Source organism: Dermochelys coriacea, chromosome 16 (genome assembly GCF_009764565.3).
Source record: "Dermochelys coriacea isolate rDerCor1 chromosome 16, rDerCor1.pri.v4, whole genome shotgun sequence".
In the NCBI taxonomy this organism is placed as follows: Eukaryota; Metazoa; Chordata; order Testudines; family Dermochelyidae; genus Dermochelys; species Dermochelys coriacea.
Genome location: NC_050083.1, coordinates 23,946,639 through 23,968,936, shown reverse-complemented (window position 1 = coordinate 23,968,936; position 22,298 = coordinate 23,946,639). Strand labels below are relative to the sequence as shown.

The window sequence follows — 22,298 nt, the reverse complement described above, 5'->3', positions numbered from 1 at the left end:
CTTAGCAAGACAAAAATTTGCAGTTTGGTATGCATGGAGATCATCATTCCTAAGTGTATAACATTGTAATGGTACATTTATATAGCACAGCTCTCTGGCAAACAGTTATTTTTCCAGTGTTGTTTTTCAGACAAAGTGTTTTTAGAATTGAGACAGGTTTCAAGCTCCTCAGCTCAGGGACTCTGTCTCCCTATTTGTCTGTAAAGCACTTGGCAAACTTTGGCTGCTTTATAAATAATACCAATATAGAAACAGAACATAATTCAAATAAGGTACTCATTTCTCCCTCCAACTGTTATAGGCTTATATCATTGTTGCAATATAGATCTGATCTTTCACATGAGGTGTTGGGAACATTAACACGGTCCCATTGTCTTCATATGCCTCTACAGTTACAGCTTAACTAAGTTAGTTGTCTAGGTGAGGGAAGGGAGGAATGCTTCCCATATTTAGTTGGGAAATTGATTTTCAGTAGAATTCCAGCAGTTTACTGTTTATTTCTTCAGCTGCAAAGACCAACATTACAATAGCTGGTTTTCTCTCTAACACAATTTGAGTGACAAGACTTTCAGACTCTCCTTTCCTCACAAATGGTTTCTGTAAAGAGATCCTCATTTTTTTGTAGCGTAGTAGCTGGCTGCTGTAGTTGTGTATCCTATCTGCATTATTCTGGCAGCCCTGACTGATGGAGAATGATGCTCTTGCTTGTCACTAAGTGACTCAATGTTTGTTTCAATTAAAATAAAATACTGCTTGGCTTACAAAGATTCCCCAAACCATTTAAAGAGTGGGAGCAGGCCAGGAAGGGCGGGCAATTAATCTCAGATAAAAATTAAATGTATTTTTCCACAAGTGTAATCTACAGTCAGGTGTGATGCTAAGGTTCCTAATCACTTACGCATTCAATGGACTGAGCAATGAAAGTTACAACTCTTATGCAACTGTATTCATGCAAGTTCAGTAAATGCACTTAAGAGTAACTGTTTCTGTAAACCACCGTGGCTGTCTCTACACTAGGATATTTTTTCTAAAATTCCCCACAACTGCCATTACCATTTCAGCTTTGTTGCTGGTAGCGCTGGTGGGAGAGATAGCACAGACAGGGTTCCTGGATACGCTGAGGTTTTAATTGCTATATTGTTTAACCCAGCACAAAGCAGGCCTACATGGCAAGGCATTTAGAATGCCAGCAGCTGTCTGCCCCCCATCTATCTGAGGGCTCCCACCAGTTGAACTGAAATTATGTTAACTACATTAGGAAATTTTTACTACTATTCCTTAGTAGAGACAAGTCCTAAGTATAAGACTCAAGAAAGAACTAGCCCACAAAGCTTTTTACAACTGCAACTCAACAGACTTTAGTGGAGTAACATCCTATTCTCAATGGCAGGAGATCAGAGTTAGACCCTTGGATCAATGGAGTTTAGACTGAATCAAGGGTTCATGATCAAACTGTTGGTCACCACAATTCCTACCATAAGTAACAGGAAGAGAGAGAGAGAGAGAAGCAACAACAATGCACAATATAGAACTATTAACAAGCTTATTTATAAATATTTCAGTTTGTGAATAAAATTCTCAACACACATGCAGCTTTTCCATCTCCCTTCCCCACCCAAATCTCTCTTGCTGAACAGACTGTCAGTCTGTACTGCCTAGCCCCAAAACCCATTGGACAGCCTATCAACTCATGAAAATAGAATTTGTTTTAATAGCCCTTAAGGCACAGAAGTACTGAAGGAGTTCAAAGAATGAACAGCAGACACAGGAGGAAGAAAGTAAGGGGACCATAAACTTTTTCCATAGGGTGGACCAGTGCTGAGCTGGAGCCAGTTCGCGTGAACTGATTGTTAAATTTTGAAGCAGTTTTACCAGTTGTTATCCCGCTTCCCTGCAAGGGGCGCTGAGGTTTTGATGGGCTCCAGCCGGGAAGTAATGCAATTCCTCCTCTGGCCGCCGGGGGCGCTGCACTGCAGGAGCCATGTGGGCTGCCGCCTGGCCCTGAGCACAAGCCCTGTTGCTGCTGCTGCCCTGGCCCTGGGGCTCCCGATGCTGCCTGCTGGGTCCCCAGCTGCTCTGCTGGGACTGGCCTGCGTCCTGCTGCTCTCCCCATGAGTACCCACCACCCTGCCCGCAGCCAGCCCCTGCCGCACGCACCCCCTGCCCTGCCTGCAGCCAGCCCCACATCCCCTTGCCTCTAGCCAACCCCGCACCCTCCTGTCTCCAGCCAGCTCCGCTCCCCCTGCCCTGCCCACAGCCAGCCCTGCACCCCCTACCTCCAGCTAGCCCTGCCCCACATCCACTGGTGCCCTGCAATTCCCAGGGCAGTAACCCTGCACACCTGCTTCAATGAGGGGGCAGGGAGCAGCTGGGACCCATACATGTGTACACCCTAGGGTGACCAGACAGCAAATGTGAAAAATCAGGACAGGGGGTGGGGGGGTGTAATAGGAGCCTATATAAGAAAAAGACTCCAAAATCGAGACTGTCCCTATAAAATCAGGACATCTGGTCACCCTAGCACACCCCCAGGGAGTGGCTAGGACCCACACATGTGAAACGTTGCTCATTTCTAGTTCAGGCCCATCTTTTTAAAAAAGAACTTTAGGCAGGTTTAACATACATCCGTATTTTCCCAAAAAGCCTGACCTGTCTAGTTCTTAAATCACCGTCCAAGAGGAATTTTTAAATTTTAAAAATTCTTCCCGGGAAAATACAGACATATGGTAACCCTGCTGGTACAAAAAATACATACTGGGGCACGTCCCTTGAATCAGAACTTTTTATAGGGAACCAGTTAAGATTTTGGCAGCTCATCACTGGGGTGGACCACACCTTAGTAGAAAAAAAACTCTAAGACAAAAAGGAGTACTTGTGGCACCTTAGAGACTAACAAATTTATTTGAGCATAAGCTTATGCTCAAATAAATTTGTTAGTCTCTAAGGTGCCACAAGTACTCCTTTTCTTTTTGCGAATACAGACTAACACAGCTGCTACTCTGAAACCTCTCTAAGACAGCCACCCTTCCAATTCACTGTGGCACAAACTACCTTCTCTGCTACTTGCCTTCACACAATATTCGGGTGAGATCCACAGCAGCTGCTTGCATATAAAAAATTAGGAAATTATTTGTGGCCACTTTTAATGCAATTTTGCAGATGGAAATGGAAAAGTGCCAGCACCACTCACTCTATACTGACCAGTCTGGAGACTGTAGGAATAAAATATTTACACACAAAGATCTCATGCATGTCGGTATTCGTACTGTTGTATATGTTTCCCATTGTCAAACCTCCCCCACTATAAATCACTAACACTTTTAGACTCCTGCTGTCAGAGGCTGTAACGAAGCAGAAATCATCAAGTGAAAAGAGCCATGAAACCCACACTGAACCAGACAATCTGGAGAATATTCCAGAGACTAACAACAAAATCCCATTCCCTCACCTCAGAAATTAAGTATTGAGAGCAAGGGAAAACCAGCCTCCAAAAAGGAGGCTAGGTGCACAGAACAAGGCAGCAGCAAGGATTTGCAGACATTTCTCTTCTGGCTGAACAAACAGACACACAAACTTGCTGCTAAATGCAAGCAAAAGCATCTCCCTATTGGCACCTCCAGAGTGGGAAAGAAATCCCATCTTGCCTTTAGAATCATTTCCATGGTTCTTAGATACTCACGATCTTCCCAAGCAGAGAACTGATTTTCTCCTATGTGTGTTTTTCTATCACCTGCATTAGGTACATACATTACAATGCACTATTTGCCTTGGTCTGCAGCTTTAACACCATTCTACAATCCCTCCACCCTCTCCTAGAACATTCATAGACATGTCACTTGGCTAGGGGAAGCCAGGGTCTCCTGGGCTAAGAGAGCAGTTCATTTTTTGACTGCACACACTGTGGACACAACTCCTTTTATTTCAATGTGCTTCACTCCTGCTGACACCAAGGCTGAGCCTGATCTTGTAGCTGGGCTCTGTAGAAGTGCCTGTGAGGGCAATGAGACACGGGGGTGGAAGGAGGTCTATTTTGCCTATCCACAGAGTCAGCCATCACCAAAGTAAAGGAAACCACCATCTTACCTGGATTTCCGTTTGCGAGAAGGCTTCTCCACCAGGCCTGTTGTTCTGGAGGTGGGAAAGAAAGAGAAGGCAGTGACCTGGAGGGCCAGGGGTACGAGCACCAGGAAGGGCAGAGGAGTAACAGGCTCCAGTCAACACACCCCAGGGTCCTCCCTGCCACCCTGACCTCACTGGCATCATTCAGCACTGGTTAGGCACCAACATCATGCTCAGCACTGAGCATGGGGCCCTGTCCCCAGGAACTTACAGATGAGGGGATCCAGTGGGACAGGTCAGGGGGAGGGGGACATGGCAAGGCAAAGGGCACAATAGGGGCCATTGCACAGGGGAACACAGCAGCAGTGGGGGGCTTAGGGCAGAGCAGGGGGTAAGAGGGACGGGGTGCTCCAGCAGGTAGAGGGGTAAGAGGGCAGGGCAGCACAGCAGGGGAGTAGAGGGGGCAAAGCGAGGGGCCAGGCCGTTACGGGGCGGGGGGAGGGAAGAAGGGGGGGGGGTTACAGGGCAGGGGGGAGTAAAGCGGGGCGGGGTTATGGGGGAGCGGGAGGGGGGCAGGTGGGGGCCCGGCCGTTACGGGGCGGGGGGAGGGAAGAAGGAGGGGCGGGGGTTACAGGGCAGGGGGGAGTAAAGCGGGGCGGGGGTTATGGGGGAGCGGGAGGGGGGCAGGCGGGGGCCCGGCCGTTACGGGGCGGGGGGAGGGAAGGAGGAGGGGCGGGGGTTATGGGGGAGCGGGAGGGGGGCAGGCGGGGGCCCGGCCATTACGGGGCGGGGGGAGGGAAGGAGGAGGGGCGGGGGTTATGGGGGAGCGGGAGGGGGGCAGGCGGGGGCCCGGCCATTACGGGGCGGGGGGAGGGAAGAAGGAGGGGCGGGGTTACGGGGAGCGGGAGGGGGGCAGGCGGGGGCCCGGCCATTATGGGGCGGGGGGAGGGAAGGAGGGGCGAGGGGGAGTAAAACGAGTCAGGGGGGCGGGGGGGCACGAGAAGGGGGCCAGGCCGGGGGGGGGCTTTACGCGCTTTTCCCGCGGCCGGGCCGGACCCCCCGAGCTCCTGCCCAGCCCCCCCGTGCGCGCGCAGTCGCAGCCCCTCACCTGGAGGCCGGGCCAGTGCGGGGCAGGCGCTGCCGGGCGGCTCCTCTCACCATCCGCGCCGCCTCCGCCAGCTCCGCGGCGAAGCTGCTCCTGCTGCTAGCGCGGCCGCTCGGTACCGGGGGCGCGCGGATGCCGCCTCACACTAGTCTGGGGGAGGACTTGCCCCGCCCTTTCCAGGCTTTAATTGGCTCCTCGCTCGGCGAGGAGGCGACTCCGCTCTCTGACTGGCGGCAGCCCCCGTCACTCTCATGCCATTTCCCTAGCAGGGTAGGTTGAAACAGCGAGTATGGCTCTTGCTGCTTAGCTACGGACAGGAGTGGCTGTGCAGGAGGCAGGGGCGCCACCGTGCGGGGAGAGGCAGAACTGCACCTGGAGTCTGCCTGTACCAGGGCACTGCCTGATCGCCACTGCACCAGGGGACTGCCTGCACCAGGGCACTGCCTGATCGCCACTGCACCAGGGGACTGCCTGCACCAAGGGACTGCCTGATTTCTACTGCATCAGGGAACCGCCTGCACCAAGGGACTGCCTGATTTCTACTGCATCAGGGAACCGCCTGCACCAAGGGACTGCCTGATTTCTACTGCATCAGGGGACTGCCTGCACCAGGGAACTGCCTGCTCGCCACTGCACCAGGGGACTGCCTGCACCAAGGGACTGCCTGATTTCTACTGGATTAGGGGACGGCCTGCACCAGGGCACTGCCTGATTCCTACTGCAACTAGGGGGGCTGCCTGCACCAGGGGACTGTCTGATCCCCACTGCACCTGGAGTCTGCCTGCACCAAGGGGCTGCCTGAGCCCTTCTGCACCAAGGGGCTGCCTGCACCAGGGAACTGCCTGATCCCTGCTGCACAAGACTCACACAAACAGCTGGAGAATTTTATTTAGCATGTGCATAGTCGTCTACCCAAGTGATGGCATCTTCAGTGGCATGATGCAGTTCTTCTAGGCCAGGGGTGGCCAACCTGTGGCTCTGGAGCAACATGCGGCTCCTTGTGTAGGCACTGACTCTGCGGCTGGAGCTACAGGCGCCATCTTTCCAAAATGCCAGGGGGTGCTCACTGCTCAACTCCTGGCTCTGCCACAGGCCCTGTCCCCCACTCCACCCCTTCCCACGAGCCTGCCATGCCCTCGCTCCTCCCCCATCTCACGCTCCCCCACACATACCATTAACAGCTGATCAGGAGGTGCGGGGAGGGAGGGAGAGCGGGGCTGCGGTGGGTGGGCAGGAGGCACAGGGCGGGGGAGGGGAGCTGATGGGGAGCTTATGATGTATTACTGTGGCTCTTTGGCAATGTACATTGGTAAATTCTGGCTCCTTCTCAGGCTCAGGTTGGCCACCCCTGTTCTAAGCCACCGCTGAACCTAATCAGCAGGCATTCATCGACAGTCTGTGTCATCATCTGTGTTGCACCGCAGCTACACAAAGGGCTGTCATGAAGGCCCCAGCAATACTGGCTGCTGCACAAAGACCTTGTCCGATCCAGAACCTGTTCAACAGAGACCATTGAAAATGGGGCATGTCAAAACCAGGCGGGCAGATTGTGGGATCGGCGACGAGATGACTGGTTGGACTCTGAGGGGTGGTAAGCTCGGGAGAGGGGTGGGCCGGACTGGGCCTGGGGAAAGGCTCGGTGGGGACCAGGCCTGGGTTTGAGGGGGCAGCCAGCTAGGGTCTGAGGGCTGGGCTCAGGGGAGGCTCTGGGAGGCACTTAATTATAACAGATGTTCATTCCTCTTGCCAGAGTGTTTCCACCCTAACATGCTTGTGTCGTGGATGAGACCATAATGGGCAACGTGACAGCAAACGTGCAGCTGGTGGTTTTAAAAGGTCATTGAGCAGCGGCAGGCTTGGGTTGGTGCACACTTTCTCTCGTAACTTGCCAGAGGCAACCTCTCGTCTAATACGAGGAGGAGCAATATTGCTCAGAATTGGAAGTCATGGGAGTGGGGTCGGATGCAGGGTGCCAGAGATGATATGCATGGCAGCATGTAACTGCGTATCCACCAGTTTGGTGTGTGATCATCTATTCCAAACTGGTGCGCAGTAGTCCACCACCGAATACGAGGTTCCAAGAGCTGATGTCCGCAAAGTTGGAGCACGAGCACCCCATGACGAACCTGCCAATTTGCTAAGAAGATTGTTATGCATCTTAACTTTAGCTGCTGTCTTCTTCAGGTGGGCATGGTAATTCAGTGTGCGGTCTAAAGTCACACTTAGGTAGACCAGTTCTACTTCATTCTTCATCTTCTGACCATTCAGATAATTCTAAACATTCAGTTCTCGGGTTGCTCTGGCATGATGAAGATGGAACAAACTGGAGACTGGTTTTGTGATGCTTGGCTGGAAGCGCCAAGTCTTACAGTCGTCAGCGACCTTTATCATGTCCTGGTTTAAGATGGCATCAAGCTTGTGGAATGACCGGGCCTGGGTACCGCAGTAGATGTCATCTGCATAAATGAACTTTCGTGACTCTGTTGTTGGCAAATCATTGATGTAAAGGTTGAACACAGTTGGAGAAAGCACAGAGCCCTGGAGTAACCCACTGCTCTGTCATCTCCTCCAAACACTCATCTGCTCCCCCATATGGATGCTGAACTGCATATCGCAGAGCTGGAGAAGGGACCAACTAAGGCCCCAAGCCTGCATTGGGATCTGTGTTCACTGACCCTGCATTCCTACAAAGGCCTGTTAAAATCAAAGGGGTTAAAGTCAGAGTGGTCCCTGCTGGTGTGGTTTGGAGCCCTATTTAGGGAAAACACTGACATTGTCAAATGCACAAATACAACCTAAGAAAATAGATTTTTCTCTGATCTCTGTTACATCAACCTAAAGCTCCAATCTCACAATTGGATCCATGCAGGTAGATCCTGTACCCATGAGGAGACCCTTGGTCTACCCATCTGGAAACAACTGCAGGTTCAGGGCCTCAGGTGTCCCATTAATAATAGCAGGAACCCCATTTTCAGACAGAAGCATGATTTTCAAGTTGACACTACCCAGTTAAGATGGGGCAGCATTACCACAGCAATGACATTCATGGATTTTAGCATTTTAATTGTCTTTGCAGCGGGTCAAGTCAGTGCCTTGCACAATATCCTCAGACAGCATTAACCTCTTACTCTCTAAGACCGCAGTGATCAGGTCTAATTATCAGCCAGCTGTTATAAGATGGAAAGTTACAGAGCATAGTTATGGTACATGTTATCATTCTGTATCTTGACAGCTACTGTTACCTGTTACATTAGATACTCACAGATCAATCCGAGTATAAGGGCTGATCTACACTACGGGGCGAGATGGAGCTAAGTTATGCAACTTCAGCTATGTGAATAATGTAGCTTAAGTCAACCTACTTAGATCTACTTACCGCGGCGTCTTCACTGCGCTGTGTCGACGGGAGACGCTCTCCCATCGATTCCCCTTGAGCTTCCCATTGAGGTGGAGTACCAGAGTCCATGCTAGAGTGATCGGTGGTACATTTATCACATCTAGAGTAGACATGATAAATTGACCCTCGCTGGATCGATCACTGCCCATCACTCCCAGCAGCTAGTGTAGACATGCCCTAAGAGACACAGGACCTGATCATGCAAGGGATCCATGCAGAGCCCCATGGAAGCCCTGGGCATGCCCATGTGTAGAATTCCAGCCTCATGCAATATAATTATTTGCAGTGGTGAGCTGGAGCCGGTTTGCACCACTTCGCTAGAACCGGTTGTTAAATTTAGAAGCCCTTTTAGAACCAGTTGTTCCGCAAGGGACAACCAGTTCTAAAAGGGCTTCTAAATTTAACTGGCCAAAAGTGGCGCCTTAGGTGCCAACTCCATGGGTGCTCCAGCCCTGGAGCACCCAAGGGGAAAATTTGGTGGGTGCAGAGCACCCACTAGCAGCTCCCCGCCCCACCCCCAGCGCCAGCTCACCTCCGCTCCGCCTCCACCTCCTCCCCTGAGTGCACTGCCCTGCTCTGCTTCTCTGCCCCCCCAGGCTTCCCGCAAATCAGCTATTCATGTGGGAAGTCAGGGCGGGCTGAGAAGCAGGCGGTGGCTTTGCACTCAGGCCCAGGGAGGTGGAGGTGAGCTGGGGCAGGGGGCACGAGGAGGGCCACCCACAGGGCAGCAGGTAACCTACAGGAGGCTCGCAGGGGAACTGCTCCCCGCCCCAGCTCACCTCCGCCACCCTGGGCCTGAGCGGGAAGCCGCCATCTGCTTCTCAGCCCTCCCAGGCTTCCTGCCAAACAGCTGATTCATGGGAAGCCGGGGGTGGGGGGTGCGGAGAAGCAGAGCAGGGCAGTGCGTTCAGGGGAGGAGGCAGAGGTGAGATGAGCTGGGGCCAGGCACGGGGTGGGGAGCTGCCGGTGGGTGCTCTGCCTAAGGCGCCACTTTTGATGTGACCAGTGTGGGGAGCGGCTGCTCCCCCCTTAGCTACTTTCCCCCGCCCCTAGGAGCCAGAGGGACCTGCCGGATGCTTCCTGGGAGCTGCCCCAGGTAAGCACCACCAGGACTCCCCACCTCGCTCCCCCGGCAGGTCCCTCTGGCTCTTAGGGGTGGGGTGAGCACCCACTATGGTGGCCCATGAGACCCTCCTGCCCGGTTCTGGGGGCAGTCAGGGGACAGGGGAGAGGGGTGGATGGGGCAGGGGTCCTGGGGGGGTGTCAAGGAACGTGGGGGATTGGATGGGGCAGAGTCCTGGGGGGCGGGGGTGGGCCACGACCCCCTAGTGGGGTGAGGAGGGAACCGGTTGTTAAGATTTTGGCAGCTCATCACTGATGACTTGCAATAGTTACTATCATTATTGTATCGGTTGATTTTATCAGAAGGGCAGCAATTGCTAGGATTGCTGCACATTAACATCAGTGCAGAGATGAGCGACGCCGATTGAGTCCGGACCCCCGGGGCCAGCAGCCCCAAGACACCGACCCCGCCCCTCTCAGGCGGGAAGGCGGGGCTCTCTGTGGGTGGCTGTACCATTGCGCGGCGAGTCTGCGGGGGGGCGAGTTGCAGGGAGCCGGCTCCTCCCATCACCCCTGCATTGTGAGACCGGATTGGTTGATCCCGCCCAGTCAGGCTCTTTCGCGTTCTAACTTCTGGCCCCGCGCAGCTTCCGTCCTTTCGCTCGAGCCGCGGCCGAGATGGTGAGTGGATTCTGCGGCCGGGACGCCTCGCAGCTCTAATCCGGAGCCATCCGCGGGGAGAGGCGGCGCCGGCGGGCGGGTCAGGAGGCCCGGCCGCTCCCCCCGAGGCACCGCTGTTCCCTCGCGCGGGTGCCGGCGCAGGCCGGGAATGGGGGCGCCGAGGCCCTGCGGGGCTGACGCCGGGGCTAGGCCGCGCCGGGTGCCTGGGGCCCCGCTGGGCCCGGGCTCTGAGGGGCGGGCGGGCCCGGGCTCTGAGGGGCGGGCGGGCCCGGGGCCGGCTTCGAGGGGGCAGCCGGCTGGCCTCGGGGAGGTTCTGAGCGGGGCGCGCTCGCTCTCCTTGGCAGGCTAAGATCAAGGCCCGTGACCTGCGAGGGAAGAAGAAGGAGGAGCTGCTGAAGCAACTGGATGACCTGAAGGTGGAGCTGTCCCAGCTGCGGGTGGCCAAGGTGACGGGCGGAGCCGCCTCCAAGCTGTCCAAGATGTAAGTCCGAGCTCTGCCTCCCGCTTAGGGGCCTGGCTGTGAAGCTGTAGCTGCATTGGGCCTATCCGATCTCGCAGAGACGTGCCTCAAGGTGGGGAATCTCCAGGGCCCCTGGGTTACGTTGGGCTACAGGTGCTTCAGCCCTCCTCAAACCCCAGCCGTAGGCTATGCTGTGTGGGCACACGCCTAGCCTGTTGCAGGGCGAAGGGAGCATTACTTCTTACAACTGATATTGCTGTAGCAGTTTTTTCATCTAACAGGCTGCTTCCTGGTGATGGTGGCACATTCGAGATATATGATGTAGCAATACTATCCTTGTCCTGAGAGTAGGTAGCATTGAAGAAGAGGAAACAAATGTGGAGTAGACAGGAGAAGGGGAGTTAAGTGTTTGGGTAGAAGGGAAGCTCCAGAGTGGTAAGATTCTAATTGTTAAAGAAGAGTAACATTACGATGCCTTGAATATAGTAAGATATAATTCTCATGTAATGCCTCCATTATCCAAATTCTATAGTTCCTCTTACATATTTTGCAAAGTACTTGCTAGTGTCAAGCCTTTTAGTGTCTGTGTTTTGAGACCCATTTCTTTACTCTCTGCAGCCGGGTTGTCCGCAAATCCATTGCCAGAGTGTTGACGGTCATCAACCAGACCCAGAAAGAGAACCTGAGGAAATTTTACAAAGTAAGTTCAAACTTTGTACTTCGTTAGGCCCTACCCTACATTTCTTTCTGGTCATTTTCAGATACGTGGATAGAGTTGTGAGGCAAGAGACCCAATTAGTTGCAAGAATAATTCTGCAAATGAGATTGTTTCAAACGTTGTAATCCTGGGAAAAGGTAACATTAATCTTGTATAATGGTCCCTTTTCAAAATACTGTTTATTGCAAGACTAACACCCAGCACTGCTCTGAATTGAGTAGATGCAGTGTGAATCTGTTCTTGCTAAAGGATTCCTCTACTGGACAACATGTAACTCTGTTATCTGGCTTTGTGTGCTTTCCAGTAGGCACAGGTGTAAGTGCTCAGTTGGAAAATACATTTTTAAAGATTGGCAGTCTTGAGGGATCAAGTCACTGAGAACATTGGAATGTGTTTTCCCCTCAGGCGGGGTGTTATTTCTCCTGGGCCACATTCTTTGCTGTACACCAGGATTATCTAGAGCAGGTGACCAAGTGAATACTTCCAGAGGTCCTGGCAGACTCCTGGGATTAATAAAATCAAGAATCCCCCAACTTTAGGCTGCAGTCCTGTCTGGTAAAACGGCTGGTAGTGACTGATGGTTTGGTACCCTCACAGGTGTTGAGTAGTGTAAAGCCATTTCCTAGTGACAGAGTATATGTCCTATACATGAACAGCATAGGGAAGTTTTAGCTCCTGCTCTCCAAATAGTACCAACAGGCAGGACAGCTTTATGTACTTGTACACACCCAGATCCTTTGCAGATTACCCTTGCCACTGCATCCGCACTGCTCAGTAAAGTCTGCTTAAAAAAAACAAAACAAAAAACACACACAACTGCTTTTGAGGTTCATTTATTATTTTTCTGCAAACAGGGCAAAAAGTACAAGCCTCTTGACCTACGGCCGAAGAAGACTCGCGCCATGCGCCGCAGATTAAATAAGTACGAAGAAAGTTTGAAGACCAAAAAACAGCAGCGAAAAGAGCGCCTGTACCCTGTCCGGAAGTTTGCTGTTAAGGCATAAACCCTTTGCATACTATGGATCTGTCAATTATATTGGCTAGCTTTTTCTCATTAAACATCAAGCTGTTTGGAAACTGACAGGCCTAGATGCTTGTTTCATAGTATGGATTTGGTTCAGAACTCATGATCACACCTTCTGGAGAGAAATGATTCTGTTAGAGATCATAGGAGCCTTATACTAGTGTAGCTTGGAAGATGCTAAAGTTAATTTTTCTCACCATTTACATTATAAAATAGTTTTTTTTCTCTAGTGTCCTCTATAAAGAACATGTTAATGTTTTAGGCAAACATGAGTCTTTGCAAATATCTGAATCCACTAAGTTTTGGGGCAGAAGTATTTAACTTCTGACTTCTCAAAGTGAACTAGTGTGTTTCTAGTAGTTTGAGAGGTTTTCTATTTTAAGCTTTCTCTAGTGTCAGTCACTGCAGGATCTGATCACTGTACAGGTAAATTATCATAGTGAGGTTCCTTCTTCTCTCTGCCTCTTTTTGAGCACTGACTGTACATCTGGAACTCCTTACTGTTGTTGCTCAGATGAACCCCAGTATATCCAGTAAAAATGTTTATACAGCCATTGATGGTGGTATGTCATTCTGAACCATCTGGCATACAATTCATGCTTAAAAATTACTAGCATTGATAGTAATGCTTAGGCTATTATGTGGAGATTCACCTCACTTTCAACAGGTGTTCAAGTGTGGCTTGAAAGCTCATTGCAATCTTAAGCTTGATTTCAGAGGATTGGCCTCCCTCTGAATAATAATCATAACTGAACTACAGGTATTGAAGGGTGTGTGCTGTTTTAGGAAAGACAAAATGTAAAGGTTGTGGAGTAGCATTGTATATCAGTGATGAGGTAGAATTTAAAGAAATAAACGATAGAATGGATAAGACAGCATCTGTCTGGGCAAAAATCACATTGGGGAAGAAAACTACTAGAATCTCCCCTGTGGTAGTGCTTGGGGTGTGCTATAGATCGCTGGGATCTAATTTGGATATGGATAGAGCCCTCTTTAACGTTTTTAATGAAGTAAATACTAATGGAAACTGCGTGATCATGGGAGACTAACTTCCCAGATACAGACTGGAGGACAAGTGCTAGTAATAACAATAGGGCTCAGATTATCTTAGATGCGATAGCTGAATCAAGTAGTTGCTGAACCAACGAGGGAATGCCATTTTAGATTTGGTTTTAGTGAGTAGTGAGGACTCACGAAGAATGGTTGTAGGGGACAACCTTTGCTTCAAGTGATCATGAGCTAATTCATTCAAACTGATGGAAGGATTACAAAAATAAATCTGCAACTAGGGTTTTTTATTTCAAAAGGGCTGACTTTTCAAAAATTAAGGAATAGTTAGGGAAGTGGATTGGACTGAAGAATTTATGGATCTAAAGGCAGAGGAGGCCTGGGATTACTTTAAATCAAAGCTGCAGAAGCTATCGGAAGCCTGCATCCCAAGAAAGGGGAAAAAAATTCATAGGCAAGAGTTGTAGACCAAGCTGGATGAGCAAGCATCTCAGAGAGGTGATTAAGAAAAAGCAGAAAGCATACAGGGAGTGGAGAAGATGGGAGGGATCAGCAAGGAAAGTGACCTTATTGAGGTTAGAACATGTAGGGATGACGTGAGACAGGCTAAAAGTCGAGTAGAGTTGGGACACTGCAAAGGAATTAAAACCAATAGTAAAAGGTTCTATAGCCATATAATAAGAAGAAAACAAGAAGAAGTGGGACCACTAAACACTGAGGATGGAGTGGAGGTCAGGATAATCTAGGCATGGCCCAATATCTAAACATCACTTAGCCTCAGTCTTTAATAAGGTTAAAGAGGATCTGGGGGAATGGTAGCATGACAAATGGGAATGAGACTATGGAGGTAGATATACCATATCCAAGGTAAGAAGCAAAACTCAAACAGCTTAATGAAACTGTCCAGGCCCCCCGATTAATCTTCAATCCAAGAATATTAAAGGAAGTGGCACATGAAATTGCAAGCCCACTTCGCAAGAAGTTTTAATGAATCCTAAACTCAGGGGTGTACCATATGACAAGAGAATTGCTAACATAGTTTCTATTTTTAAGAAAGGAAAAAAGTGATCTGGGTAACTACAAGCCTGTTAGTTAGTTTGACATCTGTAGTATGCAAGGTCTTGGAAAAAAATAAGGAGAAAGTAGTTAAGGATATTGAGGTCAATGGTAAATGAGACAAAATACAACATGGTTTTAAAAAAGGTAGATAATGCAAAACCAACCTGATCTCCTTCTTTGAGACAGTAACAGATTTTTTAGACAAAGGAAACACAGTGGATCTAATTTACCTAGATTTCAGTAAGGCATTTGATACAGTGCCACATGGGGAATTATTAGTTAAATTGGAAAAGATGGGGATCAATATGAAAATTGAAAGGTGGATAAGGAATTGGTTAACAGGGAGACTACAGCGTGTCATACTGAAAGGTGAACTGTCAGGCTGGAGGGAGGTTACCAGTGGAGTTCCTCAGGGATCAGTTTTGGGACCAATCTTATTTAATCTTTTTATTTCTGACCTCGGTACAAAAAGTGGGAGTGTGCTAATAAAGTTGCAGATGATACAAAGTGGGAGGAATTGCCATTCAGAGAAGAACCGGATATCAATACAGGAGATCTGGATGACTTTATAACTGGCGTAATAGTAATAGGATAAAATTTAAGTGAGAAGTGTAAGGTTATGCCTTAGGGATTAATAACAGGAATTTTAGTATAAGCTGGGAATGCATCAGTTAGAAGTAATGGAGGAGGAGAAAGACTTTGGAGTATGGTTGACCACAGGATGACTGAGCTGCCAGGTGTGATATGGCAGCTGAAAAAAGCTAATGCGGCTTTGAAATGCATCAGGTGAAGTATTTCCAGTAGAGATAAGGAGATGTTAGTACCATTCTACAAGGCACTGGTGAGATCTCGTCTGGAATACTGTGTGCAGTTCTCGTCTCCCATGTTTAAGAAGGATGAATCAAACTGGAACAGGTACAGAGAAGGGCTACTAGGATGATCCAAGGAATGGAAACAGTGTCTTATGAAAGGAGACTCACAGAGCTTGGCTGTTTAGCCTACCAAAAGAAGGTTGAGGGGAAATAAGATTGCTCTCTATAATATATCAGAGGGATAAATACCAGAGAGGGAGAGAATTATTTCAGCTCAGTACCAATGTCGACACAAGAACAAATGGATATAAACTGGCTATCAGGCAGTTTAGACTTTAAATTAGACGAAGGTTTCTAACCATCAGAGGAGTGAAGTTCTGGACTAGCCTTCCAGGGAAGCAGTGGGGCAAAAGACCCTATCTGGCTTCAGGATTAAACTCGCTACGTTTATGAGGAGATGGTATAATGGGGATACATGATTTTGCAATTAATTGATCTTTTACCTATTCATGATAAATAGGACCAATGTTAGATGGGGTGGGATCTGAGTTACTACAGAGAATTCTTTCCTGGGTATCTAGCTGGTGAGTCTTGCCCACAGTGCTCAGGGTCAGCTGCATCTCCATATTTGGGGGTTGGGAAGGAATTTCCTCCAGGCAGATTGGAAGTGGCCCTTGGGTTTTTTTGCCTTCCTGCTGCATTTGGGGCACGGGTCACTTGCTGGGGATCTCTGCTCCTTGAAGTCTTGAAAACCACGATTTGAGAACTTCAGTAGCTCAGACATAAATGAGAGGTTTATTGCAGGAGTAGGTGGGTGAGATTCCGTGGCCTGCGTTGTGCAGGAGGTCAGACTAGACGCATCATAATGGTCCCTTCTGACCTTAATGTCTACGAGAGCTCACCTCTGAGATCTTGGGCTTCTTAGCCATCCTTTTCGTCTCCCTTTCTGTATGCTTCTTAACCCTCTCAGATGAGCTGAATTCCCTTGTTAACTGGCTAAGCACCCAGTCCTTAATCATCTAACTCCCAGTTTAGCCCATGGGGGAAGTTTACAGAGTGGTGGGTCAGCCTTATGCTACTCCCACTCTGTCATAAGAGCTGATCCACCTCCTTCTGAATTCAGGGAGAAGATTCTCCTTAATGCATGTTGCTCACACTAGTTCTGAAGGATTCATAGGCCGGAATAATTTTAATGAGGGTAAAGGCTTGTCTAGGGTGTGCTAAAATCCATGCCAAAGTTATTACACTGTTCCCCAGCACTGCATTATGGTATCACCCTGTTAGGTGGCTCCAGCTTCTCTATCCTTTGACATGGGAAGGAGATCTGCCATAATAGGTGCTAATCTCACATCTGAGCAGGGAGATGCAGGGTTGATTTTGCCTTATTGTACCGTGCCTGGGCCAATGTACTTGTTTATAAAGCATCCTGCATTTGCACAATAAAATGTTAATGATAACCATAACAACAAAAGTAATCTAGAGAGGAGTCTAGTAGCTCTTACCAGCATTCCTGATACAGCAAAGCAACACATCTAATGTTGCCCTGATGTCCTACTAGGGGTTTGATTTGTGTAGGCAAATTCCAGACTAATTGTATATCCCTGAAACCAATTGCCTATCAATAAAAGAAAATATCACAAGTTCATGCTGTTATTGCAAATGAAAATCTAAACATTTCTGAATGCAGTGCAAGCCTCAGGACGTGCACTTTTAGCAAAATGGCTTGGACATGAAGGTTGTCAGATCCTCTAGCAATGAGCACAGCATAAATGCCTACCTGGATAGAATCTTCTATTTGAAAGGTCTCATCCATGTTATAAATCACTAGCATATCATTCACATATCAGTAGCTAGGAGATGATGCAGGAAATTGAGGTCTAGTTACCAGATACTGAGCATTCAGGGAAAAGTCACAACTTTGGATATCATGCCCTGCGAAGAGCCTCAATGTCGGGCCTAACTGGAGGGGAAAAAAAGTGAACAGCAATAGGCTAGCTTCCCCTCCCCTGGGGGTTTTCTGGTGGTCACAAATTCCTGCAGCTTTACAAGGAGTTAAATAGCACCTCATGCTACACTTTTAAAGATGTTCTTTATGCCTCTGTGAAACTGACATCAGAACAGGTCAGAGGATGCTCAGCAGGGCCTCTAGTGGGTCTTCTAGTCCAACTCTATACTGTGAGGGGATTTTGTTGCTGTGCAAAGGACTTAGATTAGCTTTCAGTGCATTAAGCAGCCATTTAAATTAGCAGAAGAAATAATATTAATGCTCTGATTTGAAGGGGCAGGAAGATGCTGTTTCCTTCCTTGGGCACAGGAAAAAGTATTCACCACTACTTTAACACCATCTGCAAAAAATGAAGCATCTTCCCTGGCTTTTGGGTGTTAAACATGCAAGAGTCAGTAGGAGCACCTGCTTCACCTGAGTGTCCCACAGGATAGCCATGTGGTCCCGGACCCTGACAGAAGCTGCTTGCAATCAAGGCTGAAGCGTACAGTCTCCACCCTTGCAGTTACCCAGAAAATACCAAGTGAGTAACAGAGTGTGAAATGTAACAAACCAGACGGTGTCACATTAATGAGAAGGGGCTGTGAATGGCCCTACCACAGAGATATAGTTGAGGCTGCTGACAGCTTTGTATTAGCTCGTCAGTGTTGCGTTAATTAACCATGCTAGTGCCATGTGAAATCTAAAGCCCTACAGTATATGAGGCAGCTGTGTGTCCCCTTGCTGTCTAGCGATGGAGTGCATCTGAGCAGAGCCACTCCAACTGCTCTAGGGCTTTGCTTTCCAGATCTCTGTCCTGACAAACGTGTGTTCACATGGATGGAAGGATTCCCCTGCAACACTCCTCCCTTTCTTGGCTCTGCTAAGCCGTCCCTAGCAGGGCTGGCATTCGTTCCTGGCTCAGAGAATGCTGGAGAACATCCTCACGTTTTGTCTTTGAAAGTGTTTTCAAAACAGGTTTGGAGGGAGAAGCCCTCTTCCCATCTCCCTAGAAGAACTTCCCCCTTCTTTGAATGCTTTACTTCCTACCCTCCTGACCTACATCATCACTGCAAAACATTCTGAGAGATTCCCCCACATCTTAGCCTGGACTGGCAGGGCTGGCTGGCTTGGTGGAAGAGCCAATTTTGCTCAGCTGTCAGTCTGTGCTGTCCCCTCAGCCTGCTCCCTGTGTTGGGGTGGGGCTCGCTGCTGTTTCTCAGCATACGCAGTAGTCTCTTTCAGGAGGCCCAGAGCTGATCTGGGACAGCTCATGTTTAGAAATGGTTCTTGTTGCTGTGTACAGAGGCAGCCTGGCTGTCTCCGTAGTTACAGGGCAGCGAGTTTGCATTCTCTACAAACTGGCTGATAGATTAGCAACTCCAGGTTGCCTTCCCCTTTCATTTTAGAAAAAACACCTCAGGATTTTGATTCCCAGGGAAAGCTACCAGTTAGAGAATGTCATACAGACAACTCCTGGCTGCACATTAGTCTGCACAAAACATAAATAGGTCTTGATTCTTGAAATAGTTCTGACTGACAGCTGTTTCCAGGATCCGGTGAATGTACATATTCAGAACCTCCATACATCTGAGAGTGAATCAGTTTGATCACATTAATCGTTTGCAATAGCGAATGGATGAAAGCCTGGCCCTTCTGAAGTCAATGGCAGAATTCCCATGACACCTACTGCTTGTAAAGCACTCAGATCCCTGGTTTGAAGGTGCATGGTTTGGTGGATTAAGTACAGCAGCAGGAGACTGGCTTCACCAGGGACTTAGTGTGCAGCTGTGGGCAGGTAATTTTGCCTCACTGCTCCTCAACTTCCTTATGTGTAGGATGAGGCTAATGCTGGATACAGCAGGGAACTATCTTTGGGCGTTCCCTCGTGGTGTTGCAGGCACCCTGCCCCCAGTTTTCTCAGGGCCTGAGAAAAAACTCACCCCTGGGCCAGAGCACTTTAAACCAAGCTTCCCCCTTCCCTGTACTTTTATGGGACATAATTTATTCATGTTACAGCAAATCAATTTTCTCCTTTGCCCCTCAAGTCCAGCTCCCTGTTCACAGGGGTTCAGGGATCTTATAGCCCTCTTTCTAGAGTCTATGGAAAAGAATTCCCAGAGGCTTCTACCCCTTAGGCCAGGAGTCCCACAGCCCTCCTTGTGGGGTCTCTGCTTAAAATTCAGGTCAGGTGCAATCCTCACTCAGCTTCTCCAGGTTGTCCCCTTTCAACCCAAAGAACTGCTCTGTGTAAGCTCAAAGGTGCTTCTCACCCACCAAAGCTAGTCAAATTAAAGATGTGATCTCCTCCTCCTTGACTCTCTACACAGCTAGGACCCCTCTCTCTCTTTTTTTTTTTTTTTTTTTTTTTTTTTTTTGTGTGTGTCAGTCACACACCACACCTTTTCCACTCTGTTCTTTTGCCTTTCAAGAGACCTCCTTCTCTTTTATCTCCATGTTTGGATTGATTTAACCACATGACCCCTCTGTCATGTGGCTATGCCAATTTTCCTCACCTGGGAGGAGGCCTGAAATAGTCACAGGTGGGCCTGGAGCCATTATCTCTTAAAAGGCCAGTCAGTAAACAGCTGGGTTTGTTAGAGTGTAGTGCTTTGGTAAGATCTTACTGCATGGGAACACAGGGCTGTTATTTTGTTGCTTTCTAGACAAATAAGCATGCAGTAAAGCTGTCAGCTAGAGAGGGCAATAGGAAGATAGTATCTGGTTAAGAAAAGGAGTACTTGTGGCACCTTAGAGACTAACAAATTTATTAGAGCATAAGCTTTCGTGAGCTACAGCTCACTTCATCGGATGCATTTGGTGGAAAAAACAGAGTAGAGATTTATATACACACACACAGAGAACATGAAACAATGGGTTTATCATACACACTGTAAGGAGAGTGATCACTTAAGATAAGCCATCACCAACAGCAGGGGGGGGAAGGAGGAAAACCTTTCATGGTGACAAGCAGGTAGGCTAATTCCAGCAGTTAACAAGAATATCAGAGGAACAGTGGGGGGTGGGGTGGGAGGGAGAAATACCATGGGGAAATAGTTTTACTTTGTGTAATGACTCATCCATTCCCAGTCTCTATTCAAGCCTAAGTTAATTGTATCCAGTTTGCAAATTAATTCCAATTCAGCAGTCTCTCGTTGGAGTCTGTTTTTGAAGCTTTTTTGTTGAAGTATAGCCACTCTTAGGTCTGTGATCGAGTGACCAGAGAGATTGAAGTGTTCTCCAACTGGTTTTTGAATGTTATAATTCTTGACGTCTGATTTGTGTCCATTCATTCTTTTACGTAGAGACTGTCCAGTTTGGCCAATGTACATGGCAGAGGGGCATTGCTGGCACATGATGGCATATATCACATTGGTAGATGCGCAGGTGAAGGAGCCTCTGATAGTGTGGCTGATGTGATTAGGCCCTATGATGGTATCCCCTGAATAGATATGTGGACAGAGTTGGCAACGGGCTTTGTTGCAAGGATAGGTTCCTGGGTTAGTGGTTCTGTTGTGTGGTGTGTGGTTGCTGGTGAGTATTTGCTTCAGATTGGGGGGCTGTCTGTAAGCAAGGACTGGTCTGTCTCCCCATCGCTTATTAGCACCGTAGTGTCCAGGAAGTGGATCTCTTGTGTGGACTGGTCCAGGCTGAGGTTGATGGTGGGATGGAAATTGTTGAAATCATGGTGGAATTCCTCAAGAGCTTCTTTTCCATGGGTCCAGATGATGAAGATGTCATCAATGTAGCGCAAGTAGAGTAGGGGCATTAGGGAACGAGAGCTGAGGAAGCGTTGTTCTAAGTCAGCCATAAAAATGTTGGCATACTGTGGGGCCATGCGGGTACCCATCGCAGTGCCGCTGATTTGAAGGTATACATTGTCACCAAATGTGAAATAGTTATGGGTCAGGACAAAGTCATGGTCACATAAACACCACCCTATATCGGAAACCTACTGACCGCTATTCCTACCTACATGCCTCTAGCTTTCATCCAGATCATACCACTCGATCCATTGTCTACAGCCAAGCGCTACGATATAACCGCATTTGCTCCAACCCCTCAGACAGAGACAAACACCTACAAGATCTCTATCATGCATTCCTACAACTACAATACCCACCTGCTGAAGTGAAGAAACAGATTGACAGAGCCAGAAGAGTACCCAGAAGTCACCTACTACAGGACAGGCCCAACAAAGAAAACAACAGAACGCCACTAGCCATCACCTTCAGCCCCCAACTAAAACCCCTCCAACGCATCATCAAGGATCTACAACCTATCCTGAAGGACGAGCCATCGCTCTCTCAGATCTTGGGAGACAGACCAGTCCTTGCTTACAGACAGCCCCCCAATCTGAAGCAAATACTCACCAGCAACCACACACCACACAACAGAACCACTAACCCAGGAACCTATCCTTGCAACAAAGCCCGTTGCCAACTCTGTCCACATATCTATTCAGGGGATACCATCATAGGGCCTAATCACATCAGCCACACTATCAGAGGCTCCTTCACCTGCGCATCTACCAATGTGATATATGCCATCATGTGCCAGCAATGCCCCTCTGCCATGTACATTGGCCAAACTGGACAGTCTCTACGTAAAAGAATGAATGGACACAAATCAGACGTCAAGAATTATAACATTCAAAAACCAGTTGGAGAACACTTCAATCTCTCTGGTCACTCGATCACAGACCTAAGAGTGGCTATACTTCAACAAAAAAGCTTCAAAAACAGACTCCAACGAGAGACTGCTGAATTGGAATTAATTTGCAAACTGGATACAATTAACTTAGGCTTGAATAGAGACTGGGAATGGATGAGTCATTACACAAAGTAAAACTATTTCCCCATGGTATTTCTCCCTCCCACCCCACCCCCCACTGTTCCTCTGATATTCTTGTTAACTGCTGGAATTAGC

General features: G+C 48.7%; 2 protein-coding genes across 10 annotated transcripts in view; one reads left to right on the top strand and one right to left on the bottom strand.

Moving 5' to 3' along the window:
• The window catches only part of SCAI (suppressor of cancer cell invasion), a 103,133-nt gene extending 97,823 nt beyond the window's left edge, over positions 1-5,310 (bottom strand). For all 9 annotated transcript variants that reach the window (XR_006275970.1, XR_006275971.1, XR_006275973.1 and 6 more), the window contains exons 1-2: positions 5,168-5,310; positions 4,084-4,128 (exon numbers count right to left, since the gene is read on the bottom strand). Coding sequence is in view for 4 of the 9 variants with exons in the window: in XM_043498544.1 (XP_043354479.1) it covers positions 4,084-4,128; positions 5,168-5,220 (98 nt within the window). In the remaining 5 variants the exon portion in view is untranslated. The remainder of the gene's footprint in view (positions 1-4,083; positions 4,129-5,167) is intronic.
• Positions 5,311-10,159: 4,849 nt separating this feature from the next.
• RPL35 (ribosomal protein L35) lies at positions 10,160-12,559 on the top strand. The gene is made up of 4 exons (XM_038375066.2): positions 10,160-10,304; positions 10,649-10,785; positions 11,383-11,464; positions 12,337-12,559. Exons 1-4 carry the CDS (start codon positions 10,302-10,304, stop codon positions 12,484-12,486), a joined length of 372 nt encoding a protein of 123 aa, XP_038230994.1. The 5' UTR covers positions 10,160-10,301; the 3' UTR covers positions 12,487-12,559.
• Positions 12,560-22,298: the final 9,739 nt, after the last annotated feature.

Coding starts and splice junctions, on each gene's coding strand:
- RPL35 (XM_038375066.2), top strand. Junction 10,786..11,382: donor GCCTCCAAGCTGTCCAAGAT/GTAAGTCCGAGC, acceptor TACTCTCTGCAG/CCGGGTTGTCCGCAAATCCA. Junction 11,465..12,336: donor ACCTGAGGAAATTTTACAAA/GTAAGTTCAAAC, acceptor TTCTGCAAACAG/GGCAAAAAGTACAAGCCTCT.